The 25,738-nt window shown below is 42.9% G+C and overlaps 3 protein-coding genes across 4 annotated transcripts in view; 2 read left to right on the top strand and 1 right to left on the bottom strand.

Moving 5' to 3' along the window:
- The window catches only part of ZBTB11 (zinc finger and BTB domain containing 11), a 45,632-nt gene extending 34,139 nt beyond the window's left edge, over positions 1-11,493 (top strand). The window contains exons 11-12 of the transcript XR_009245168.1: positions 1,196-1,296; positions 11,458-11,493. The gene's annotated coding sequence lies outside the window, so the exon portion shown is untranslated. The remainder of the gene's footprint in view (positions 1-1,195; positions 1,297-11,457) is intronic.
- Positions 1,124-17,795, bottom strand: PCNP (PEST proteolytic signal containing nuclear protein). Of its 2 annotated transcripts, none has more exons than XM_004593224.3 (5): positions 17,626-17,795; positions 11,246-11,460; positions 9,372-9,446; positions 4,371-4,426; positions 1,124-2,901 (listed from the first exon to the last, which is right to left on the bottom strand). In XM_004593224.3, the coding sequence occupies exons 1-5, from the start codon at positions 17,687-17,689 to the stop codon at positions 2,775-2,777; spliced, it is 537 nt and encodes a 178-aa protein (XP_004593281.1). In that variant the 5' UTR covers positions 17,690-17,795; the 3' UTR covers positions 1,124-2,774. The 2 variants fall into 2 exon arrangements, with proteins under 2 accessions (XP_004593281.1, XP_036350729.1); XM_036494836.2 differs by lacking the exon at positions 17,626-17,795 and adding an exon at positions 11,484-11,622 and having other exon boundaries at positions 11,246-11,408.
- Positions 17,796-17,970: 175 nt separating this feature from the next.
- SENP7 (SUMO specific peptidase 7) overlaps positions 17,971-25,738 on the top strand; it is a 188,668-nt gene continuing 180,900 nt past the window's right edge. Inside the window, exon 1 of the mRNA XM_058661815.1 lies at positions 17,971-17,989. The gene's annotated coding sequence lies outside the window, so the exon portion shown is untranslated. The remainder of the gene's footprint in view (positions 17,990-25,738) is intronic.

Below are 25,738 nucleotides of genomic sequence, written 5' to 3'. Positions count from 1 at the left end.
CCTGGGAAAGCAGTCAAGAACAGCCCAAAGCTTTGGGACCCTGCACCTGTGTGGGAGACCCAGAAGAGCTCCTGGCTCTTGGCTCCGGATTGGCTCAGCTCTAGCTGTTGCAGCCACTTGGGGAGTAAATCATCGGATGGAAGATCTTACTGTCTCTCCTCCTCTCTGTATATCTGAATTTGCAATAAAAACAGTTGGTATTTTAAATATTTGGATTAGGAATGTTCAACTTGTACAACTTAACCTGAGTAAGTTAACTTTTAAAAAGTTTATTATTACCTAGTTCAGAGGGATGCATGCCCATGTGGACCTCTTATTAGGGTGGGGAGTGTTAGATACATTACAGTAAACCAGCAGGTGGAAGACTTCTGTAACTCCTCTTTAAAAGCTGAAAAATCCCCACCCCCCAAAAATCAATAATGTAGCTTAATCAATACTTCCTAGCCTTGATATACTTTGAAAATATTTCAAAGTCTATGTTGCATTTGTAATTAAACCAAAAGTAAATATTAATTCTAAAATATTGTTCAACTTTTCTTATATGAATGACTTGCTCAGCAGCAGTAACAAATGACTATAGAGGCAGTTGACACCTGATGAATTCTTGTCAAGCAGTTAGAGAAGTTGAGAGAAAAGGCTGCTATAATCCCACGGGAGCGAGGCTATGCTAAGTCAGTGTGATGGAAAATGAAACCATGTGGTCTTAGAATGCATCATCAAGAACGCATACTTGTAAAGATGACGAAATGAGAAACCTCAAAACATTTCCTCTGATCAAGAGGAAATGGGAATATTGAACTTGTGTGGGTAGCAAGAGTCCTTCAAACATCTTAAGAAAACCTTGTTTAGAAATTAGATTCCCACACCCCCCATGGTCTTTATATTCAAAGCCTCAGGACAAATACTCCTTGAAAATGGAGGGTTTGGTTTCAGTCTTCCAGTGCGACATTGTAACCGTGTGTTGATGGTTAGGTAGTAGATTCTAATAAGCAAGAATTTAAGTCTCCCATTTTTTTGTCAATAATCTGCACAACAGCAACACTCCTAACATTTGTCTAATTTTTTTTTGAAACCAACAAAAAGTAAGCCACAACTAAGTAGAATAGAAAAATAAGAACACTACTGAGTTTGAGAAATTTATTGGTATTTAGTAAAGACATTCATCTCAATCATCGCTCTCCTATCTTGACTTTAGGTTAAGTATTCCAATTTGGGTCAAGAAATCAATGTATAGGAGAGGGATGTTATTTTAACAACAGTTAAATGGACAAAAATGGATACTCTGCCTACATTAAAGTAAGTTAAATTTATGTATCTTGATATAATAAAATGTAAGAACTAATAGTTCTATATACATTTCCATTGTTTTACTTGGGGCTTATTCTAGACGTAAATGTAAGTGAATAATGTGTTAGGAATACACACAGGCTGCCTCTCTGGAGTTATCCCCTATTAGAGCTTAGTGAGCGGTTACCACCAGTACAAGTCTGAAGCTGCCTCTAAATTTTAGTTTTCAAGGAAATCATTGTACTATCTTTCTTGTATATGTGACTATGTTTTTAAAAATGGGTTTGACTGTCAACATTAAAAGAAAAAGTCATATGCAATACAAAAATACAAAACAAACACCTTACAATACACAAATCTAACAGTATATGTGGTAAGATTCCATAAAATATGAAGATGCATTTTCTCACTATTTCAGTAGCTAAAATGTGCTTTTGAGAGGCCACTGGTCGATATGTATATTCTTAAACTAAATCATGTAATTGTAGTGAGTTTAATTCAAATATGATTTTACAAGTTAGTAACTTAGAGAGTGTAGATAAAGTTACAGAAAGTGCATCTTCTCATTTTTCATCTTTATACAATGTTAATTTTTTTTGGTGTTTATACCTTTTAAAAAATAAAAAACAGCCAAATACTTCAGCAATATGTACATGTAAATTTTTGGTGGTGGCTTGTATTTTAAAAGAAACAGCTTCCTTCTGATTTGCCTCAAGTTCTGGTGGAAATGCGTACAAGAACTAGCTAATAAACAGAAACTAAGAGAAGCACATTCAGAATACTGATTTACTTTGGTAGCAAATGGTCTCTGAGGACTAATGAAGGTAGACAAGACCCATTCAGGTGAAGTAGGCAATTGCAATTTCTCCATAGTTTACATAAAAAGTTAAATTTTTTTAAAAGAGCTAAGCCTCGGTATCCACTGACAGCAATGCAATACCTAGTTTATAATGACATAAAACCAAACGAATGCCCACAAAGAAAAAAAGCTATACGCTAATTTTATCTAAATTTACTTTCAGTCAATAGTTCAGTAACTTTTTTTGTCAAAACAATACTCCCTCTCTCTATAAGGCTGTTCCTGGGAGCCTGACAGTTTAGGTAATGAGGGAGTGAAGGAAATGCTTGCAGTTTTAAATAGACAATAAAGTTTTGCTTCCCTCTTAATGTACTAATAGTTGTGTCTAAAAAAATATGCAATTCTTAAAAAGGTACCATTTCTGATTTCTTTATTATCCGTAACCTTTGGAAACTAATCACATGAAACTACAAAATTAGCAAATGTCTGAAATCTGTGTATAAAACATAAATTACCTCTAATTTCAAACTCTCATTTTATTAGTGTACCACTCAATCTTAAAAAAAAAAAAATAAATGAAAAAGAAAAAAAAAGCGGCTCCAAAGATAGTCTTATACCATTCTTTAAAAAAGGAAACTGTTCCTTTTAACTTTACACCCACCCACACCCCAATTGGAAAACACATCATTTAATTGTCTTGGTCATGGACATTGCCAAGATGAGATTTTATATTTCTCTCCCATAGCTTCTGGTTATCAGAAAATCCATGTTTTCCTTTATTGAAAGAATTTGGTCCAGCTGATGTTGGTGTATCCCTGTGTTAAAAGAAAGAAAATTGATCTGGAATGTCATATAAAGCCTTTTAACTCACTCAATACATACTTGCTTATTAATATCAAAGGCTGAACAGAAGCATTTAAAGAAATTTTTAAAACCATCATTCCCATAAACACAATTCTAGATTTCAGATTCAGTAGTCCTGAAGTATAGAGGTAAGTAAATATTTACAATGAACATTTAAGTTAATTCTAATTTTTAGAAGTTATCACTTGTAACTCATTATTAAGACTGCAAAAGCAATCTAGTAGCTTGCCATCATCATTTGTGAAAAGAAAAAGATTCGTCACATATAGGCTCAATGTCATTTTATGAACCTCTGTTCCAATCTTACATCTGAATACATAAACATTCAGAGTTTAGTCTGTTTAATAAGGTCAGATGTAACTGTTGCTTTAGGTTCCAGTATGAAAGGACATCAAGCAGGCAGGCACTCACAGAAGAACTATTTCCACTTGGATCACAGTCTGACATGGAGTTAGCATCTATTTCTTTGGGAGTACATATATTTGGTAGTAATGGGGATATCCTATGGATTGAAGTTCAACTTTTTTACTACTCTCTACTAGGTAATCCATTTATTTTATACAAAGACAAAACATCAAACAGCATGTTATTTTTATTTGAAAGGCAGATGTACAGAGGAAAGACAGACCTTTCATCTACTGGTTCAATCCCCAAACGGCTACAATGACCACAACTGAGCCCATCTGAAGCCAGGAACCAACAGTCTCTTTCTGGGTCTCCCATGTGGGTGCAGGAGCCCAAAGGTCTGGAACATCTTCCTATGCCCTCCCAGGCCTGAAGAAAAGAGGCCGAGTTGGAAGCGGAGCAGCTGGGATACAACTGGGACCCATATGGGATACTGGTGCTTAAAGCTGGAGGATTATTAGCCTGGTGCACCATGGTGCTGGCTCCATACATTATTAAATTTTATTTAAAAAAAAACCAAAAACAAACACTTAAAGTCCTTCTGACTTTTAAAATTCCAATTATCACTTAGTATACAGAAAATAGTTTTGCCCAAATGCACAAGAAAAGCTCAAATGCAGGGCAAGTATTGTGGCACGCTTTGGGTAAGCTGCCACTTGCAAGGCTGAAATCCTATACATGTGTCGGTTTACATCTGGCTGTTTCAATTCTAATCGAGCTCCCTGCTAATGTCCTGGGGAAAGCAGTGGAAATGGCCCGAGTGTTTAAGCCTCATGCCACCAGCATGAGATCAGGAAGAAGTGCTGGTCCCTGGATCCATCCTGGTTCAGCCCATTTGGGGAGTAAACCAGCGAATGGAAGATCTCACTGTCTTTCTCTCCCTCTGACTTTCAAACAAACAAAAAGCACAAAACAACAAGGAAAACCCCCACAAACTTAAATGCAGAAAAACATGTGTGACTTGTTCTTATTCTTTTACCCTTACAATTTTCTATAACATATAAAAATTTAATACCTTCCAATATTCTTCATTCTCATTTTTGCTTCTGGAGGCATTTCCTCTGGTTCACTCTGAAGGAAGAAAATAATAAACTGAAATGAATCTATTAAATTCACTTGATAACTACAAAATTTCATTTTGGTCCATTAGCATTAATACCATGAATTTTGATAAAAGGAAAAAAACCAGTGTACTGTGCATCTCTAGTGCTATTTTTGAAATAGATTTATTTTATTGGAAACTAGAATATACAGAGAGGAGAGACACAGAAGACGATCTTCTATCAGGTGGCTCATTCCCCAAGTGGCCACAACGGCCAGAGCTGAGCCAATCTGAAGCCAGGAGCCAAGAGCTTCTTCCAGGCCTCCCATGTGATTGCAGGGTCCAAAGGCTTTGGGCTGTTCTCCACTGCTTTCCCAGGCTACAAGCAGGAAGCTGGATGGGAAGTACAGCAGTTGGGATAAGAACCGGTGCCGGGAAGTACAGCAGTTGGGATAAGAACCGGTGCCCACATAGGATCCTGCTGCATGCAAGGCGAGGACTTTAGCCACTAGGCTACTGCACCAGGCCCGCTGATTTTTTTTTTTTAAAGAAAGGGATTGTCTTCTAGGGTATTGATTTTGTATAAAGAAAAAGTGGGGGGGGCAGGACTGAGTGTTGTGCCACAGAGGGTTAAGCTGCTACTTAGGTGCTGATATCCTGTATCAGAGTATTGGTTTGATCCAGCTTTCTGCTAACACATCCTTGGAAACAGCAAGTCACGGTACTCCTGCCACCCACACAGGAAATATGACTGGAATTTTGGGTGCTGGCTTAGGCCTGGTACAGATCAGTTATTGTGGGTATCTGGGAAGGGAATCAGCAAATGAAGATACTATTTCCCTTTCTGTCATTCTGCGTTTCAAGTAGATGGGAGTAGGGTGGGCATGTATTTTTACAACTTGTAAAGATACCATAATATTATATACATGATAAAGTTATCATAAATATGAAGACATTTTTAAAAAAATCCATGGAAAAATATAAAGGATATTTATTTTGTGCGAAATTTATAAACCCATGCTTAGACTTTTTTGTAAAACATAATGTTTAATGTTATGAGACCTCTCATTCACATAATTAGGTCAATTAATACAAAAGTTAAAAAATTTTATATTCTAGAAGCAAAACTATTTCACTATTTAACACTATTTCATTGTGTTATAAAGTCCTTTAATATATACAGAACAATCCCACCAAAGGGAAATGATTACTAGCTGCATTTTGCAGGTGAGGTAATAATTTGCTGAAAGTCACCAAGCTAGTGAACAGCAAACCACTCTGAGGCCAATCCATACACTCTTAGCGACTTCAATGTACTGCATGTTCTCAAAAAAGATGCCCATTTACTATAATGGCATCCTGAAAAGCCATACATCCCTCATAGCTACTCAAAACTGGAGGACGAGTTCCCTTTGGGTATATTTCTATGTAAAAATGCTACTGCATGGGGCCTGGCGGCGTGGCGTAGCGGCTAAAGTCCTCGCCTTGAACACGCCGGGGTCCCATATGGGCGCCGGTTCTAATCCCGGCAGCTCCACTTCCCATCCAGCTTCCTGCTCGTGGCCTGGGAAAGCAGTCGAGGACGGCCCAATGCATTGGGACACTGCACCAGCGTGGGAGACCTGGAGGAGGTTCCTGGTTCCTGGCATCGGATCGGCGTGCACCAGTCCGTTGCGGCTCACTTGGAGAGTGAATCATCGGATGGAAGATCTTCCTCTCTGTATATCTGACTTTGTAATAAAAATAAATCTTTAAAAAAAAATGCTACTGCTAAGCCAACTTAAAAAAAATTTTTTTTTCATTTTTATTTTAGAGGATTTTTATATAGCTGATCACGATGAGAAGGATTGGGGGTTAGGGAAAAGGGGTGTGTGTGATCACTGTTTCCAATACATTTTTTTTTTCTTTTTAAAGATTTATTTATTTTTATTGGCTCCTGGCAACAGATCAGCTCAACTTTGGCTGTTGTGGCCATTTGGGGAGTGAACCAGCAGATGTAAAGATCTCTCTCTCCTTGTCTCTCTGTAATACATTATGCCTTTCGAATAAAAATAAGCAAATTTTAAAATCTGATTAAACACATTACAAACAGAGGGTTAAGTTGCACTGACATTTTTAAGCATCCAAAGTAAATTAAAGTAATGCGAACTTGTTATATACAAAGTAAGTTATGCTAACGTACGGGGATTACAATTTCCAGCCTCTGCACACAAACTGGCACCTACACGGGATCCTGGCTCCAATATGCAGTGGGTTAGCCTGCCCTGCCACCACAGGAGCCCCAGGCCTCTGCGCTTCAGCACATGTACTTTCTTCTTTCTATCACCCTTCTATCCTTGCATAGATCTAAATGGGTTTGATTAAACAACCTGTTGGTAGAGATGCCAGAAAAATTGAAATATTAACTAAGTTACTGCTTTTTAGACCTTTTTTTTTTTTTTTTTTGCTGGCAATGAAATTTTTCCCAAAAAAATCTTCCTTGGATTCTGAAATACCAAACAAATTTAAGTTCAACAGGGGCAGAGGATCAGAGCTCTGCTCGGCAGTCACACCACAGTAGCTCCTAAGATACTTCCACAGGACCCCAGAACTTTGAGAAATGGCTTACAAATCTATCTTGTAAATTGAACCTTCAGCTCTCAGGCATTCAGCCTAGCAGTGGGAACACTGGTCAGCATGTCCCCATTGCTGGTTCAATCCCTGGCTCCATCTCTTCATTCCAGCTTTACTAATGCACATCCTAAATGCAGATGACAGCTAGTATTGCTACCTATCTGGAAGATGCAGTCCAATATTGACCTTACCCTAGCAATTGGGAAGGGAAATGGCAGATGTGCTTCTGTGTGTTCCTCCCTCTTTCACTCTGCCTTTAGAGTTAAGCTGACACCTGCAGTGCTACATCACATATGGGCATTGCCCTTGCTGTTCCACTTCCAATAAGTTCCCTGCTTATGTACCTGGGAAGGAAACAGAGGATGGCTCAAGTGCTTGGGCCCTTCTTGCACCCATGTGGGAGACCTGGAAGAAGCTCCTAATTCCTGGCTTCATACTGGCTGAGCCTCAGCTGTTCACTGACCATTTGGAGGATAAACCAGCGAAGACCTCCCTTCCTCCCTTGGTAATTCTACTTTTCAAATAAGTGAAATTTTCAAGCAAAACAAAAAAAGCCTTCACTTTACAACTAAGAAACTGGAGGAAAAAAGCTTAAAAAATTGTTAAACTTATTTACATTTTTAAAAAGATTTTTATTGTAAAGGCAGATTTACAGAGAATGGGAGAGAGATTTGTCATTCATCTCCCAGCCCCCAACTCCCACACAAGTGGCTGCACCAGTCAGAGCTGCACTGATCCAAAGCCAGGAGCTTTTTCTGGGTCTCCCACATGGGTCAAGGTCCCAAGGCTTTGGGCTGTCCTCAACTGCTTTCCCAGGCCACAAGCAGGGAGCTGGATGGGAAGTGGAGCAGCCAGGACACGAACAGGCACTCATATGGGATCCTGGCACATGTAAACATTTAGCCACTGAGCCGTCCCACTGCATAATGTTTTAGCATCAGATCCAAATTACCTCTCCAAATTACTCTATTCCTTGTATCTGCACTTCTAACTATAACTTTTATCCACACAGCTTTGGAAACAAGGTACCCTGTTGGCACTTCATTTTTATACAGCTGGGTCACATCTGAGGTGGAAGTTAAGAGACTAATTCAAAATTCCATTAGTCATTATAAACAATGTAAGACAGCAGGCACTGTGAGAACCGCAGCTGACACATCTTACACGCATCCTATTGAGCAGAACTTCTCAGAATCGTCCACAATATGTAAGATAATGCTCGAAGAGATATAGAAAGCAAGCGCAACAGCTGCCTTTCCAAGTGCAAGCACAGGAGCTGGGGTTGTGCTGCAGTGTGTCATGTCTGTAATCAAGCCCTGATTCAGGCCCAGGGCTCCTGTTCCCGAACCAGCTCTGACTAAGTACACAGACCCCTCACAGTCAGGTAGGAGACCCAGATAGGGTTCCTGGCTCTTGGCTTCCAAGTGGCTCAGCCCTGGCCATCGTGCCCGTGTAGTGATGAAATCAGTGACTACATCTGTCTCTTTTCCGTCTGTCTCTCTGCCTTTCAAAAGCTTAAAAAAAAAATTATTTATTTATTTGAAAGGCAGTTACAGAGAGGGGGGCCAGGGTTGGAGGGGTGGGAATCTTCCACTCACGAGAGTACTCTCCAAAATGGCCACAAGGCTGCAGATAGGCCACGTGGGCATCAAGGACTCAAGTATTTCAACCTGCTGCTGCCTCCCTGGCCTATTAGCAGAGAAGTGGATCAGAAACAGAGTAGCGGGCCTTGCACAATAGCCTTGTGGCTAAAGTCCTCACCGTATAAGTGCCAGGATCCCATATGGGCGCCTGTTCATATCCCAGCTGTTCTGCTTCCCTTCCAGCTCCTTGCTTGTGGCCTGGGAATACAGTCAAGGATGGCCCAAGGCCTTGGAACCCTGCACCTGTGTGGGAGACCCAGAAGCTCCTGGCTTTGGATTAGCTCAGCTCGGTCATCGTGGTGGTACCTCAGGCAGCGGCTTGACATGCTATATTATAATAGCCTCTCAAAACTTTCTGATACCAAAAGAAACTCATCCTTTAATCCCAATCTTCCATTAACGAACCTGAAGTACTCTCATATCATTGTGGAAAACTCCCAGTATAAAAATTATTAAAGCAGTATTCAATTTCTCTTTTTTGGATCCCAGCATATGTATTGTGATTCATAGTTAAGACTCTGATACCATTAACCTTCTTGTCCCCAAAACCAATATTTAAAAATAGATTCACGTCCAGGTAAACACAAAAATAAACATCTTTTTGTAATTTCACATAAAAAATGATATAAAGAAAATTCAGTAATACCAACACACCCTATAACCCATCACTAATTCCTTTCTGAAAGAACTGAAGTAAACAAAACGGGTGTTAACTTACATCTTCATCTTCATTAAAAGCCGCTGCTACTGAAAGGGTTTTTGGAGCAAGAGTTGGAACAGGTTCCTTAGGCTTCTGAAGATGAAACAGAAAAAACAAACAAGAAGCACATCAGTAACACACAGACTCGTTTAGTGATATGAATAATTTATCTTTAAACACTCAGCTTGGGTTATCAGTGTGGAGTATCGTTTTTTTTTTTTTTTATCAATTGGTTGTGTTTATTTTCTTCCTGTAATAGGTTATGTAGTTAAGATCTACATTTAGTATCACCTACCTAAGTAATACTGTCAGAGGTAAGTAAAACCTTCCTAAACAGCCATTGAAATCAATACAATGCTCCACTCCCCATTCAGCTTTCTGCTTCTGGTCTGGGAAAGCAACAGAGGACAGGCCAAAGCCTTGGGACCCTGCACCAACGTGGCAGACCCAGAGGAAAGTTCCTGGCTTCTGGCTTCGGACTGGCTCAGCTCCAGCCATTGTGGCCATTTGGGGAGTGAACCAGCAGATGGAAAGGCTCTCTCCTCCTTCCTTTTCTCTGTAAATCTACTTTTCAAATATATATATATATATATATACATACATACATATATAATTTGAATATATATATAGGCCTTGCACGATAGCCTAGTGGCTGAATCTTCACCTTGCATGTCCTGAGATCCCATATAGGTACTGGTGATCATTTTCTGAAGGTAGTAACACCATAATATTAATAAATCATATAAAACTTACACTGAAGGTCAGAAATAAGTATCTATGACCTTACATAGCTAACCTAATATTTCAAATACTTCCAGAGGTCCCATGGTAAATAAATACTAAATCATGGTTTATATTTTAAAACAGTGGATAAAATTATTCATTACTGTCTTTAGATATAAAGTATTCAATGTTCATTTATAGTTTCATGTTAAAATAATCACAAGTTCTTACCATCACGGTAAGCTCTTCATAATAACTTACTAATGACACAAACACCTGGGGAAAGCAGTTAACAATTTCCGGGGCCTGGACTACAGTCCCAGCTCCACTTCTGATTCTAGCTTCCTACAAATGTGCACTGTGGGAAGCAGGTGATTCATTCCCATGGGAGAGCCAAATGAGTTTCAGGCTCTTAGCTTTGGCCTGCATCACCCCTGTCTGCTGCTGGAGTTTGCCTTTCTAATAAAAAGCAATAAACAAACAGAATTTGATAAACAAGTTTTAAGACCCTATTTTTTTTTTTAGTATTATCAGTATTAAAAAGATAAAATTTTTCTGAAAATATTTTCCAAAAGTTTGTTCAACTTGAAACTATTCTAGGGATTACTTTATAAGTTATGTATTTCTAAAAAGTTTATCCTAATATTCCAGACATTAATTAAAAGACATTTTACTATTATTTTTTGAAGATTTACTTACTAGAAAAGCATAACTGGACAGAGGGCTTCCAACACCCATTCTGTTCCCAAATGGTCTATACGGCTAAGTAAGAGCCAAGCACTTCATCTTAATCTCCTCTAAGGGTGGCAGGGGCCACCATCTTGCTGCATTAACAGGGAGCTGGATTAGAAGTGGAACAACTGGATTTGAAGTGGCTCTTTACGGGACGCAAGCATCTCAAGAGTATTTAATGTACCCTTACAGGGTACCTCAAGGGTATTTAATCACGCTTACCCACAAAATAATTTTATTAAGACAGGGTTTATTTAGACCTTTCTTAAAGAGCGTACTAATTACTTCTTACATACACGAAACTTCATACATCAAAGAGGAACATCTCAAGTAATGTACTTCAAAGTAACTATACTTAATTTGTCATAATCTAATAAAAGGTTTCCAAAAAAATTCCTTAAATATTCATTAAAAAAATATATACAATAAGAACTCACACTTGATCCAAGTTTGATAGATATGGCTGATGCTTTCTTTGACGTCTGACTACCTATGGCAAATCCAAACTTGGAGATCTTTGTAGGTTTTGTTGGGAGGTCTGCAGCTTCTTCTTCAGCTGATCGCTTCTCAGCGCTGCGACTGGAACTTTCCCCTCCATTACTGGAAGAAACAGTCTTAGTTTTCACAGGTTTTTCTGCTTCTTCTTCAGGTCCTGGTGAAGTCGAAACAACTTACCAAGATGAGCTATTTTTACTGAGCAGATTGATGGGAGCAGCAACCTCAAAAAGCATCGTTACAAGGAAGATACCTCTGCAGTTGTCACCTACTGACCCAACAGTCTCTTCCACTGTCTGTTAGAGTATACAGCAGGAACTGAGATTGTGTGGCAGTAGAAGAGGCTCCCATGAATTAACTAGCATAAAATACAGAGCAATTTAAAATTATAAACAGAGTTCACAGAAAAGTAAAGACCCTTAACTAAATAGTAAATAAATTGTACAATCTGGTTGTAATTTTGCTTTTTAGAAAATTAAACAAATTAGTTTTGAACAGTTAAGATAGCGCATTTGATTAATATATTTTATCTTTCAATAGTATAAATTATACAAATACCTAGCCATGAACAAGTCATTACCCAAATTACAGTCTTAATACAACCTAGAATTATTTTCTTAAATGATGTGTTCCTCATGTGCATATCACACAATCTTAAAGACTCACCAAGAATCTGAAGGAATATTCCAAGCTCATCTCTTGAGTAATTTATTCTACTATGAAAGCTTGGTTATCACTTGTTTTACGTTAAATGTAAAACCTATCTTAAAAAAAAATCACATTTTGATTTCTATATTATGGTTTGTGAGCTAATCACAGTATCAAACAGTAGATCGCAAACATATGTAGGCTTGGAAGGCAAGATGTCTTTCAATAATTTTGCTTAATTTCTGCTAATGACTAAATTAGCTCATCTCCTGAGTGCTTTAGGTCTCATATATGACAGATCAAGAACATACTGGGAGATCAGAAAGAAGACAATTTCATTTTCTTCCCTCAGTTTGCCAATTCACCATTTGAATGCATCCTACTACACTGGATAAAGAGTTGTTTTTTAGAGAAAAAGATACTCTAGGGATGTCCTTGACAACAGCTCAGAAAACAGGACAAAACACTAGAATCGGAGACAAACAAGTACATAGATTGATAAAGATGAAATGACTGACTGGAGGCTACAGATCTGTTCCACGTAGTCTGAGAACAATGGTAACTACAAATTAATGCACACTTCGAATGGAACACTGAATTTGTTTAGACTAAAGAGGCAGGCATTTTAGCCTAGCACTTAAGACCTATCTACCCATTTCAGAGCAGCTGTTAAATACCTGACTCTGGCTAATGCAGACCCTGGGAGGCAGTGGTGACAGCTTAAGTTAGATTTTCTGCAGCATACACAGCTCTGAAATGGAATAAGGTCCTGGCTCTTGGCTTCACCCTCAGCCACTGAGGGAATCTGGGGGAGTGGACCAATGGTCGGGGCTCTTTCTCAAACAAATATTTATAATTTAATACAGGAATTTTTTCCCTTTTGAACAAGTCGTGAAAGTTGTAATAATGAAAGGGAGGGAATTAAACAGGATTAAGTTTTGGGATTTTCCTAAAAAGCAAAGACAGCACTGCCTGAGGTGTCATTATTTATATATGTATTTTCTTTTTAATAAGCCCTAACCATGCCTTTGGAGGCATTTACTTATAAAGATTTATTTATTTGTATTGAAAAGTCAGATATACAGAGAGGAAGATCTTCTGTCTGATTTACTCCCCAAGTGAGCACAACGGCTAGTGCTGCGCCGATCGGAAGCTAGGAGCCAGGAACTTCCTCCAGGTCTCCCACGTGGGTGCAGGGTCCCAAGGCTTTGGGCCGGTCTCGACTGCTTTCCCAGGCCACAAGCAGGGAGCTGGATGGGATTAGAACCAGCGCCCATATGGGATCCCGGGGCGTTCAAGGAGAGGACTTTAGCCACTAGGTCGCCGAGCCAGGCCCCATTATCTATATTTGAAATTACAAAAGCATCTGAAGAGGTAAAGACAGCTATTTAATAGCTGAAAAACAATTCAGTTTAAGACATACACACGGGATCTCTGCCTCTCAAATACAATGATAAAAACTATTAATATTAGATCTGGGGCCAGCACTATGGTATAGCATATCAAGCCACTGCCCACAGTGCTTGCATCCCTTTTGAGCACTGAGACTTGGCTGCTTCACTTCTGAGCTGGTTCCCCAATTGTGCGTCTGGGAAGATGGCCCAAGTGCTTGGATTCCTGCAAGCAAATGGGAGCCCTGGAAGAAGCTCTTGGCTCCTGTTATGCTATAGCCCTTTGGGGAATGAACCAATGGATGAATGATCTGTCCCTTACTTTCTCTGTAACGCTGCCTTTCAAAATACATTTAAAAAAAAAAAAGCTTAAAAAGAGACCCCTTAAAAAATTAAAGTTCACAACTAGCTGAATTCCTATGTCTTAACAAATGGAATGTAATATTGTCTAATGCCATTATGCCACGATAAATTTCCATGGGGACTGCTCTATCAAAAATCATAAAAAGGGACAGGGAGAATTCTCTTCCACTCGGTAAGTATAAGGAGCTCAACTTTATTCATATCTGTGTTGTCACTAGAGGAGGCAAATTAGGCCAAAAATAATACAGGTCAACATTAAGCATGTCTATTAGGTAATTTCTACATATGCCTGATCTGCTATCTTGCAATTTCTAGGTATAGTAAATAACTGGCTTTTTTTCCTTTTTTTTTTTTTTCCTTAAAAACAACTAAAAACTCAGTTTGCTTAGCTCAGTGAAGAGGTGAGGACAGCAGGGCATGAAGTAAGATGGCTGCATTATTTGCCCTCATTTCTTAGCTTTAAAAAGCTCAACGTGGGGGCAGATGCTATGGCATAGTTAGGCAGGCCTTGGCTTGTGGTGCCAGCATCCCATATAGATGCCAGTTCAGGTCCCAGCTGTTCCACTTCCAATCCAGTTCCCTCTTAATGTGCCTAAGAAAGCAGCAGAGATGGCTCAAGTCCTTGGGCCTTTTCCACCCATGAGGAGACTTGGAAGAAGCTTCAGGCTTACAGCTACAGATATTTAGGGAGCGGCCCAGGGGATGGAAGATCTGTTTCTGCTTCTCTGTAAATCTGCCTTTTCAATAAAAATAAAAATCTTTAAAAAAAGCTCAATATGGCTCACTGTTATTTTACTCTTATCTAACCCTCCTAAGAATCATGCTACAAATACACAAAGCATTTAGAAAAGAAAGTTAAGAGAATAAACTAAGATGGAAACTGTAATTGACCAACCTAGGATAATAATGCGATTGTTTCAACAATTTTTACAAATCTATTCTCACATATATGTATCATCTGAAACCTATAAACCACAGCATGCATCATTTTACTTTAGGATTTGGAGCTTTTCAATGTACTGAATGAGACAGTTTGTACTTGGGACTTCGGGCAACAAAATTTTTGATGGCCACAAATTGGTACTGTGAACACTTTTAGTCAAATATAAAGAATATCCAAAAATAGGGCCCAGCACGATAGCATAGTGGTTAAACCCCTTGCTTTGCACAGGCCAGGATCCCATATGGTCGCTGGTCCTAATCCCGGCGGACCTGCTTTCCTGCCTGTGGCCTGGGAAAGCAGTTGAGGATGGCCCAAAGCCTTGGGACCCTGCACCCACATGGCAGACCAGAAGAGCTCATGGCTCCGGACTGGCTCAGCTCCAGCCATTGTGCTCACTTGGGAGTGAATCATCAGATGGAAGATCTTCCTCTCTGTCTCTCCTCCTCTGTATATCCGCTTTTCCAATAAAAATAAACAAATCTTGCCCCTGAACCCATGTGGGAGGCTCCCAGCTGCGGGTAGGATCAGCTGGGGCCGTTGCAGTCATTTAGGGAGTGAACTATCAGATGGAAGATCTTTCTTTTTCCTCTCTATAAATCTGCCTTTCAAATAAAACTAAATAGTCTTAAAAAAAAAAAGTAGTCAAGCCTGTACTAGTGTCTTGGAAAGTGACAGTTTCTGCGGAAGCAGTTCTCAGCACAACCTAGCACAACGCCGGAGATGGCTGTGATTATGAACAGCTTTCCTCTCAAGCCTCCTCTCATTTCAGACAGCTACAAATTTTAATCTAGGATAAAAAAAAAAAAGTCTACACAAAACCTTAGTCTATTTTAAACCTGAAACCAAGTAGTTCAAGTAATCAGCTTCTCTCACAGACATAAATTAATGTCAACCATAAAAGTAATCTTCCCATTAAAAAAAATAAACTATGCTTCCAGTTTAGTGAGCTGCTCAATATCCACAAACTCATGCTATAAGATCCCGGTAGTTTTTTTTAAAAAGAAAAAAGACATGCACTACATAATTACCAATTTGATAACAAACATTGAATTAAACACTTTGTGGTTCCTAGGCACAATTTCATTAAAATATCTAACACTTAGGGCCCAGCATGGTGGCACAGTGACCATGTCCCGCCCACGGTGACCCAGTGACTAGGGCCATGTCCCAGCTGCTCCACTTCCCAGCTAGCTCCGTGCATGTGGCCTGGGAAAGGCAGGAGAGGCGACCCATCTTCCCTGTGGGAGACCCTGAAACAGCTTCTGGCTCCTGGGTTTGGATCCGCTGAGTTCTGGCTGTTGCAGCCACTTGGGGAGTGAACCAGCGGATGGAAAATATTTTTTCTCTCTCTACTTCTCTTTGTAGGTGTGCCTTTCCAATAAAAATAAATCCTTAAAAAAAAAAAAAAACCTACCTGATACCTAAAAATGGTTTATATGAAACAGTCCTGCTTTCCTACAAAAAAAATGATGCAAACTAGACAGAAGGGATATTTTGGTATCAAAAAAAATTTTTTTTTTCTGATAACTCACACTACCCTCCCCCAAATGCTAAAAAGTAAATCTCAATATTCATCTGACAAAGCTACTATCTAAACTGAATGGGTGCTAGGTAAATGCACAAAAAACATTGTGCTGACACTTGGGGGACACTTCTGGCAGGGCTTTCAACACCACAGTTCTATTAAGGCAGGCTAAGCCACAGAAGATTCTCCAGGCTATAGAGCATGTGGAGGAGTGGCTAGAATCTTTACGAGGCTTAAGTCTTTATTTAAACTGATCTTAAATTTTCGTGTAATCATACTTGACAATTTCCAAGACAGTATTTTTTGGGGGGTGGGAGGTGGAGCCCTACTGAGGCAGAACTAGGTGTTTCACTTCGCGTTTCCATCAGCTTTTTACTAGTTCAAGTGAGGAGGAGGGAGTTTCAAATTACAGCACTCTACAGGCTCTTTAAAAAAGAATTTCTGAGTTCAAAGCAACGCAACACAACACTCAAACGTTTCAATGTTTGCTATCCACAACTCATTAAACATTGCTGCACTGCTGTTTTTCTACACTATTTATCTCCAGTATTTCTTTCAGATGAAACACTCTCAGGGATAAGGACTGGGAACAGAGCGTTTTGAACAAAACATTACGGCCGCTTGCACGTGTCTAGCCACTGCTGCCTTACAATAAAATGGGGTTATTGTTTTTCCTTAATGCACCAGACCCCAACTGACGGCGTTGCGTAAAAATAAGCCTAACCGTAACCTGGTGAACCTCGTAACAAAATACAAGACTCACACCCGCCAATTCAGCAACCTAACTAACCGGCTGGCGGACAACTGGCAACGGCCTGAGGAGAGATATCTACTTAAAAAAACAAAAACAAAAACAAAACAAAACAAAAAACAAGCCCGCAGCAGCCAGGCTGTAGACCCGGAGCTTACAGCAGAGGCGGGCGACGGCACTCCTCTCCCTCACCGGGCCCGGCCCGCCCGCCTCCGCCGGCCTCACTCGCTCCTACGGGTAACCGAGAGGCCGGCGGAAAGTCGGCCTGCGGCCAGCGCTGGCCGCCCGGCGCCGGCCCTGGGGATGCCTGTGTGTGGTGTGACGAGCCTCCTGCGTGTCGTGAGCTGCGTCCCCGGTGTGGCGGGACGCGGCTCCTGCCCCGCCGATCCCGGTCCCACCCCCGAGGTTCTCTGTTCCTTACTCGCGCCCTGTCCCCCTTCTCTTCAGACAGCGGCGTCCCCTAGGGCCAGCTGGGGCCACAAGGTGACGACCAGCGGCCCGCCCTCCCGGCAAGGAGGCGGGCGAAGGCCCAGAGCCCAGCGGGCCTCACGGGCGTGCCTGGGGCTCGTCTGGGCCCAGCACCTGGCCGAGTGAATGCCAGACCCGCACATTCCTGCCCCACCCCGCGCCCCCCACCCCGGGGAACTCAAAGAAAAGCCCGACACATCCCACGCAGCCCGCGACGCTGGGGTTGTGTTCACCTCCGGCGGCTCCAGCTCGCTGCGGCTTTTCAGCCTTCTCTTCTCCCGCCTTTCCGTCCGCCATTTTCCCCGCCGCGGCCTCCCCTGCAGCCACGCCGGAGACGTCACGGCCCCGCCCAGCGACCACCGAGCTGTGGGACCGGCGGCGAGATGGCAGCCTAGAGCGGCCTGGGCCAACGGAGGCGGATGTGACGTCGTGAAGCGGTAGCCCCGCCGGGGAAAGGGGCGAGTGGGTGGAGTCTGTGGAGGGCTGGATGGAGACTTGCTTTCTTGGGTGCAGGAGCGGAGGAGTCGGAGCCGGTTGGGATCGTCTCTCTGGAGTCGTGGGTGGATCATAGGTTTCTGCAAACTCGACGTCATCAAGGTCTGTTCGCGCCGCCCTAGCCGCATCACGTGTGTTCGCCTGTTCTACGTAATGGGACCAAAAAAATAACTGAATTATTCCTTATTTCACAGGGAGTAAACTTTTACCGAGCGCCCTCAAGTGTTGGTCGCCTTGCCTGCACCGTCGCTTGATCCCTACGTTAGTCCTAGGCGGAATTACCCTGGTTTAAATATCTGTGAGGAGGGAACCAGAGAAAGACGACGTGCCAAGGTGGAGAAGCGGAATGATGACGACTTCTCCCCAGGTCAAAATCTTTCAAGTTGAGAGAAGCTTTTTTCCCCCTTCCTGAGTAACTTGGTGGATTCCGGGGATCAGTAGAGCAGTCTAGGTGTTAGGTTAGGACCCAGCCCGCTTTTGTGGTCTCATCTTCTCCTTTTCTATGTATTTATGCAGCCTTCTGGGAAGCTGCGTTTAATGGATTTTCCCTGCAGTATACAGTCAACATTAGGGCTTAGTCTTAGGAGGCAAAGTTAGGTTTGAGTCCCTGATTGACAGCTCTTGAAACTAGAGGTAGTGATAGCATCCTCGAAGGTGCTTGTGGGGATCAAGCGAGGTAGAGCGTTTTGTTTACTCTTCCCCCATTGTGTACTCTGTCTTGAAGTCCGTGACGCACTATCTTTATCATATATATAAAAGCAAGCAGGAAGCTTATCTTGAATCGGGTACTTAGTGTTTGTTTCCATTTTTATTATAAGAATTTATTTTTTAATTGGAAAGGCATATTTACAAAAGAAAGACAAAAAGATCTTCCATTTGTGGCCATTCCCCAAGTGGCTTCAACGGTTGCAATTGAGCCAAATCCAGTGCAGGAGCCAGGAACTTCTTTTGTGTTTGCCGTGTGTGTGACAGTTTGGGTCACCACTGTTTCCCCAGGACCTAGATTATACCAATCTCAGCAAATATTCACTGAAAGCCATGAGTGCAAGTTGCTGTGACCCTCTGCAAGTGGGTTAGGGAATGAGAGGTGGTGTGCAAGGCAAAGAGAAGCAGTTTGGGGTCACACAGAAGTGCATTTAAATGCACTGCCATTTGCTAATTCTGTGTTTGCAGTGACACACGGTACTATTGAGTACATTGTAACTATAAAGCAATACTTGCCTGGAACATTAGGACTGGATTATTTCTTAGATTAAATTTCCAATAGATGCTTGGCCATGGTAGGTGCTTGCTTAATAAAAAAAAAACTTAAAAGGTAGTTAGTGTTCATATTTTATTCAAATTATATTCTAAATGCTGGAATGAGTACAGCCAGAACTTGAATCCAGGCAGTCTGGGATGCAGGCATCCTAAGTGTCTTCTTGGGCCAGAAGACTGCCCCAGCTATCAGAAATTTTAGAAGTTCGTATGTGCATCACTTTATATCACCAAATTACATGCAATCAATTTACAATTTAAAAAGTGAATGTATATATGGGCCCGGCACAGTGGCCTAGTGGCTAAAGTCCTCACCTTGAACGCCCTGGGATCCCATATGGGCGCTGGTTCTAATCCCGGCAGCTCCACTTCCCATCCAGCTCCCTGCTTGTGGCCTGGGAAAGCAGTTGAGGACGGCCCAAAGCCTTGGGACCCTGTACCCGTGTGGGAGACCCGGAAGAGGTTCCAGGTTCCCGGCTTTGGATCGGTGCGCATCGGCCCGTTGCGGCTCACTTGGGGAGTGAATCATCAGACAGAAGATCTTCCTCTCTGTCTCTCCTCCTCTCTGTATATCTGGCTGTAATAAAATAAATAAATCTTTAAAAAAAAAAGTGAATGTATATAGATGGTTAAAATTCTACCGGACCAGTGTGGAGTAAGTTCACAGTTGTGTTCTGAATATTTTCTTGAAGGATATTGTTTAATCTCCCTACTATCATCCTGGGAAAAGTAGTGGGAGATGGCCCAAGTCCTTGGGCCCCTGCCACCCACATGAAAGACCTGGATGAAGCTCCTGGCTTTGGTCTGGAAAAGTGCTGCCCATTGTGGCCATCTAAGGAGTTGCCCAATAGGTAGATTTCTGGAAACTCTTTCAAATAGATATTAAAGGGCCTGGCACAGTGGCCTAGCGGCTAAAGTCCTCGCCTTGAACGCACAGGGATCCCATGTGGGTGCCGGTTCTATTCTGGCAGCTCCACTTCCCATCCAGCTCCCTGCTTGTGGCCTGGGAAAGCAGTCGAGGACAACCCTTGGGACCCTGCACCCGTGTGGGAGACCCGGAAGAAGCTCCTGGCTCTTGGCTCCGGATCGGCACAGCACCGGCCGTTGTGTTCACTTGGGGAGTAAATCATCGGACAGAAGATCTTCTCTGTCTCTCCTCTTCTCTGTATATCTGACTTTGTAATAAAAAAATAAATAAATCTTTAAAAAAATAGCTATTAAAAAATTAGGGACTGGAGTTGTGGCATAACTGGTTAAGCTGCTGCCTACAATGTCAGCGTGATGAGGGCACTGGTTCAAGTTTTGGCTGTTCCAGTTCTGAGTCATCTCCCTTATGGACCAGGCAGGGCCAAGCAAACCACAACTCACAAGAAAGAACAGAAATCAGGATGGAGCACATGTCATGCCGAACTAGGCTCTTACACCGATTGGCCACAGCACCCAAGGCAAAGGCCAGGATAGGTGAGGGGCTAAGCCAACTGGGTCAGAGCAAACACTGGCATGTGCCTAATTTAAGGCTGCGAATAGACTCGGGGAGCTGTGAGAGTACACACTTGCTGAGTTGGGGTTTTCACGGGAGAGTGTGGGGGCTGAAGTGGGGGCTGTGTTCTGGTTTGGATATGGATGCAGTCTCTCTTGGCACAAGTGTGGACTGGAGCTGGGTGCACCGAGCCTGGCTAGACTCCAGCACCATCTGGTGCTCTGGAGAACCTGGGTAGATGTAGGATGTACTAGGCTGAGTCTCTGCCCCTACTGAACCAGGTGTGAGCTGTGTCTGGGTATAGACGAGCCTTGGCTAGGCTGAAACATCCAACACCAAGGATTGGAATAGATTGAAGGCCAACAAAGAAGACTCATGGAACCACCAGTACGTGCAAGATCAGGCATAGGGAGAGGTTCTGATGGGGGAGCTTGGGAAATTCATCTGTCGGGACACAGTCACTAGAGGTGAGTGCAAGAACCACGATAGGGGGCAACCCAGACCAGGCCAGAGGAAGATAACCACCAGCATATATAATGGCATATGTGGGGGCAGACCAGGCTGAACCTGTTCACATCACCTGCTGGTGAATCCGAGCACCAGAATAGAGTGTGGGTCGGGCCGGGTTTGGTCGAGACACAAACCAGTGCACATTACGGAATGCCAAGGTGAGATGAGCCGTACCAGATGTGGTCACAGTGCCCAGATAGCACATGTGAGAACCAGGGAGGGAGGGGGCAAGGCTGGCAGGAAGAATGTGAGCTCCCCCGCTGGACAACCACTAAGTAGGGATGGGGCAGACCAGATCAGGCAGGGCTACAACACCTGTGGGCCTCATGTGAGCTAGATCAGGGAAGGGCCATGGTGGACTGACTGTTCCAACTGGTGCAAGCAAAAATTAGAGTGAGGGTTGGTTGGGCTTTGCCACAGCATCAGCTGGCAGAGGCTGGCACTGGGAGCTTAATCTGTCAAGTTAAACTACAGAACTACCTGGAAAGTGCATGATCTGGGAGTGGAAGTGGCCTAGTAGGGAGATAGTGGGCACCTTCCTCTTGGGTTATCACTCCCACTGGAGAGTACAAAAATCAGGACAGGGGCATGGGTGGCTAGACAAAAGGCACCTGCCAGTAGGTGTGTGTGCTGGATATTAGGTTGGTTAGGTTGAACTAGGCTTCAATGCCCATTGACATGTACTAGAGCTGTATGGGATGTGGGACAGACTGAAATGTCTGCTGTACATACTGGCATGCGTGGGAACCAGGATAGGGGACAGGATAGGCTAGTGGGGGTTGTGGGGAGTCACCCCAACTGGGCTGCAGCTCCCACTGGCTTGCGTGAGGGCTGAGTATGAAGTGGGCAGGATCGGGCTGGACTGCAACCCCCATTGGTTCACATGGAAGACAGGGCTGGAAACAGAACTACCCAGCAATTGCAACAACCAGCATGTGCATAAGCTGATAGGGGCGACAGATGGTGCCGGACCCTGTACTGGCAAGCACATACAAGAATCAGGTCTGGGATCACCTCGGATGAAGTTTCTTTGGAGATCACTCCAACTGAACTGCTGATCTCAGATCCCCAAGCATGAAGAGACTATGTCAGCCAGTGGATTCTGAATAGATTTCATCACAATTGGAACAGCGAGATTGGCAGCAATTCAGAACTGTTGAACTATCAGAACTGCTTGAGCAGGACCCTCGAAGCATGCCTCACATCGGGGGACCTGGGATGGGTGTGAGGCAGGGTGGAGCTTCTACCTTTGTTTCTCCCAACCCCAGATACAGAGGAAAATATTAGTGTGGAAACAATGATATTACCCACTTTCCTGTAGCCCTTGACCGTAATCAACTAAGTAAGATTATTAAAATATTTTAGAAACTGGAGTTGTGGCATAACTGGTTAGCTGCTGCCTACAATGCCAGCATGATAAGGGCAATGGTTCAAGTTCTGGCTGTTCAGTTTCTGAACAATCTCCCTAATGCATCTGGAAAAAGCTGCAGAGGGTCTAAGTCATAGGGTCTCAACACCAACTTGGGAGACCTGCATGGAGGTCCCAGCTTTGGCCTGGCTAATCCCTGGCCATTGCAGCCATTTGGAGTATGAACCAGTAGATGCAAGATTTGTCTCTGTAATTCTACCTTTTGAATAAGTATTTTAAAAGATTTATTTAAGACGGGCCCAGTACAGTGGCCTAGCAGCTAAAGTCCTCACCTTGAACATGTTGGGATCCCATATGGACACCGGTTCTAATCCTGGCTGCTCCACTTCCCATCCAGCTCCCTGCTTGTGGCCTGGGAAAGCAGTCAAGGACGGCCCAAAGCCTTGGGACCCTGCACCCATGCGGGAGACCTGAGGAGGTTTCTGGTTCCGGGCTTCGGATCGGCGCAGCACTGGCTGTTGCGGTCACTTGGGGAGTGAATCATTGGATGGAAGATCTTCCTCTCTGTCTCTCCTCCTCTCTGTATATCTGACTTTGTAATAAAAATAAATAAATCTTAAAAAAAAAATTTACTTAAGAGACAAAAATCTTCCAAATGGTGGATCACTCCCCAAATGGCCACGATGGCTGGAGTTGAGCCAATCTGAAGCTAAGAGCCAGGAACTTCTTCTGGGTCTCACACATTAAGTGCAGAGTCCCAAGGTCTTAGGTCATCCTTTGCTGCTTTTCCCAGGCCACAAGCAGAGAGCTGGATGGGAAGTAGAGCAGCCAGGACACAAACCAGTGCCTATATAGAATGCCTGTGCCACCAAGCTGACACACACCCCCCCAGCTTTATCGGTATAGACTGCTGATGAGCTTGATAGGTCTTAGACATCAGTCACTGCTTGACTATTTGGGAAACAGTCGTGGATTTTTATAAATGAATGTAATGTTTGCATCACTGAAATACTTTAGCATACTTTTATACAAAAAGTAACACCATATTCTTCAAAGACAGTAACCCACATATTAATAGTAGAAATTCTAAATTCTTTAGTTCATATTATTGAATACATATATGCCAGATAGCATGCTTCATGTGGCAATAACTATTTGAAATCATTTTCATGTGGAAAACAAGTTTTCAGATTTAGCAACATGAGTAATGTCAGAGTCTTTAAGAGTGGAACTGCAACCGAGGGAGAATTGGAACGGTGTAAAAATGAGTCAACCTAGGAGCCTTGCTTCCCTCACTGTATTCCCAGTCCTCGCAGGCAATTTTAACTCCCTGTTCTTAGCACTGTGTACTATTTTTTCCTTCAGTGTACCTCAAGCAATTCAAGTGCCAACACTTTAGCACTCAGTAGGGCGCAACAGCTGAAATGCACTCATACCACACTCCCCATCAGTTTCTTCAGGCCTCTTCTTTTTTTATTTTAAAATAAGCTTTATTTAGATTTTTAAAAATATCTTATATTTGCATCCATGCCTTCAGTTCTTTTCCTCTAATGTCACCCATAACTCATTTGCTATTTGACGGAGTTCTCTGAAATAAATCATCCTTAGTGATTCTCAGAATTATCTCCTAATTTACAAATACGGAAATGGAAAGGAACTACTAAATCATTACTGGGAGTGCTTGCAATCTTATTTTCTTGTAAGAAAGGGGGAGAGAAAATGAAAATCAACCAAAAAAAAAAAAAAAAAAACCAAGGGGGAGAAAAGTATTTTCTAAAACATCTCTCTGCAGAGAAAGGTGCTGGCTCGGCCGCTCCATTGTACCCCAGGCTGGGCCACAGGCCAGAGAAGTCCCCACAGGTGCCTGCCTGTGCAGGGTCTCATCCCCGAAGGGGCAGAGGGGCCGAGGGGCCGGGGGGAGGGGGAAGAAAGGCAGCAGCTGGCATGGGACAGTTCCCTAGAGAGGTTCGGCTCCCAGCCCTCTCGTGGCGGCTTTGTCAGAGCTGCGAGGGTGGAACTACGGCTGTCTAGAGCTGTGGTCAGCTGTTAGGGACAGGCAGCATGGTGGGGGCGCAAGGGGAAGGGAATGTTAGGCTTGGCGAAGCTGGGGTTTTCTCCATCACCTGGCGTTAAGATGCACACGGCTCCCAGGCTGAGGAGCCCTCCCTGATGGGGAGCCAGTGCTGCTCCCTAAACAGGTACTGCCACCCACTGTGGGTGTGACAGGTGGGGAGGGTGGAGGAGGGGACAAAGTGCATCCCCTACTGTACTCCACGGGCGGGGACAGGAAACACACAGTTGCAAAGAGGTGTGTGCTACTCCAGGGGCGTCCAGGGCCCCTCTGGCTGGACCCTGGGCATGGGGGTGGGCTGAGTCCCCGGGGGCTTTGCGCTCTCTCCAGAGGCAGAGCCGATGAAGGGGACGGTGATAGCCAGCTTGGGTGAGGCTGAGTGTTGGCCAGATAAACAAACGCATCCAATGGAGGTCCCTCGCATGCAGGGGCGGGAGATCAGGCCAGACAGAGACAGGAGAGAACAAAAACATCAAGTCTTCAGGCCTCTTCTAACCCCAGAATTTGTCATTATGTATAACTTACAAGGCTTCCTTTCCCGAGTGTATATTCACAAGCTGACTTAACTTTCTGAAAAAGAACTGGCTTCATTTGTACAAAGGTGCTAATGAAACCATCTACAACTTTGTTTTTTAAGTAATCCATGTTAACTGCATGCTATCCCATTTGGTATGGAGAAGGAACTGAAGTATTTGATTAAAGATTAAATACTGCGTTAAGAAATGCACTGCACAACATATCCTCACACTGAGTCCCAGTAGTTCTTTTCTTAGGCAATGAGTTACATTTTGTCAAGTGTATCAGGATTTATTTGGTAGCAAGTGGCAAAAATGCAACTCAAACTGGTTTAGGTAGAAAAAAATAAAAAGCAGTAATTAGGTTACTCAGTTAGTTCATGAGGTTGAAAAACCAAAAAAAGCTAATGATCACCTACAGATGAACTTCAGACAGCTGCAGCCAGAGATTTCTACAGCTGTAGAAATTGGTCTCTATTTTCTGTATTTAAACCTCATACAGGAAAAGGCATGGCCATCATCAATCCCAAAGCTTCCTGGCTGTCAAACTCTACCGCCTGAAATCAAATAGTATGTTATCTGAGATCAGGTCCAAAAATCCTGGAAAAGGGTTCAGAGTGGTCCTAAAGTCAGATGTTTATCACTAAAA

Source organism: Ochotona princeps, chromosome 3, assembly GCF_030435755.1.
Source record: "Ochotona princeps isolate mOchPri1 chromosome 3, mOchPri1.hap1, whole genome shotgun sequence".
In the NCBI taxonomy this organism is placed as follows: Eukaryota; Metazoa; Chordata; class Mammalia; order Lagomorpha; family Ochotonidae; genus Ochotona; species Ochotona princeps.
This window is presented reverse-complemented; position numbering and strand designations above follow the sequence as displayed.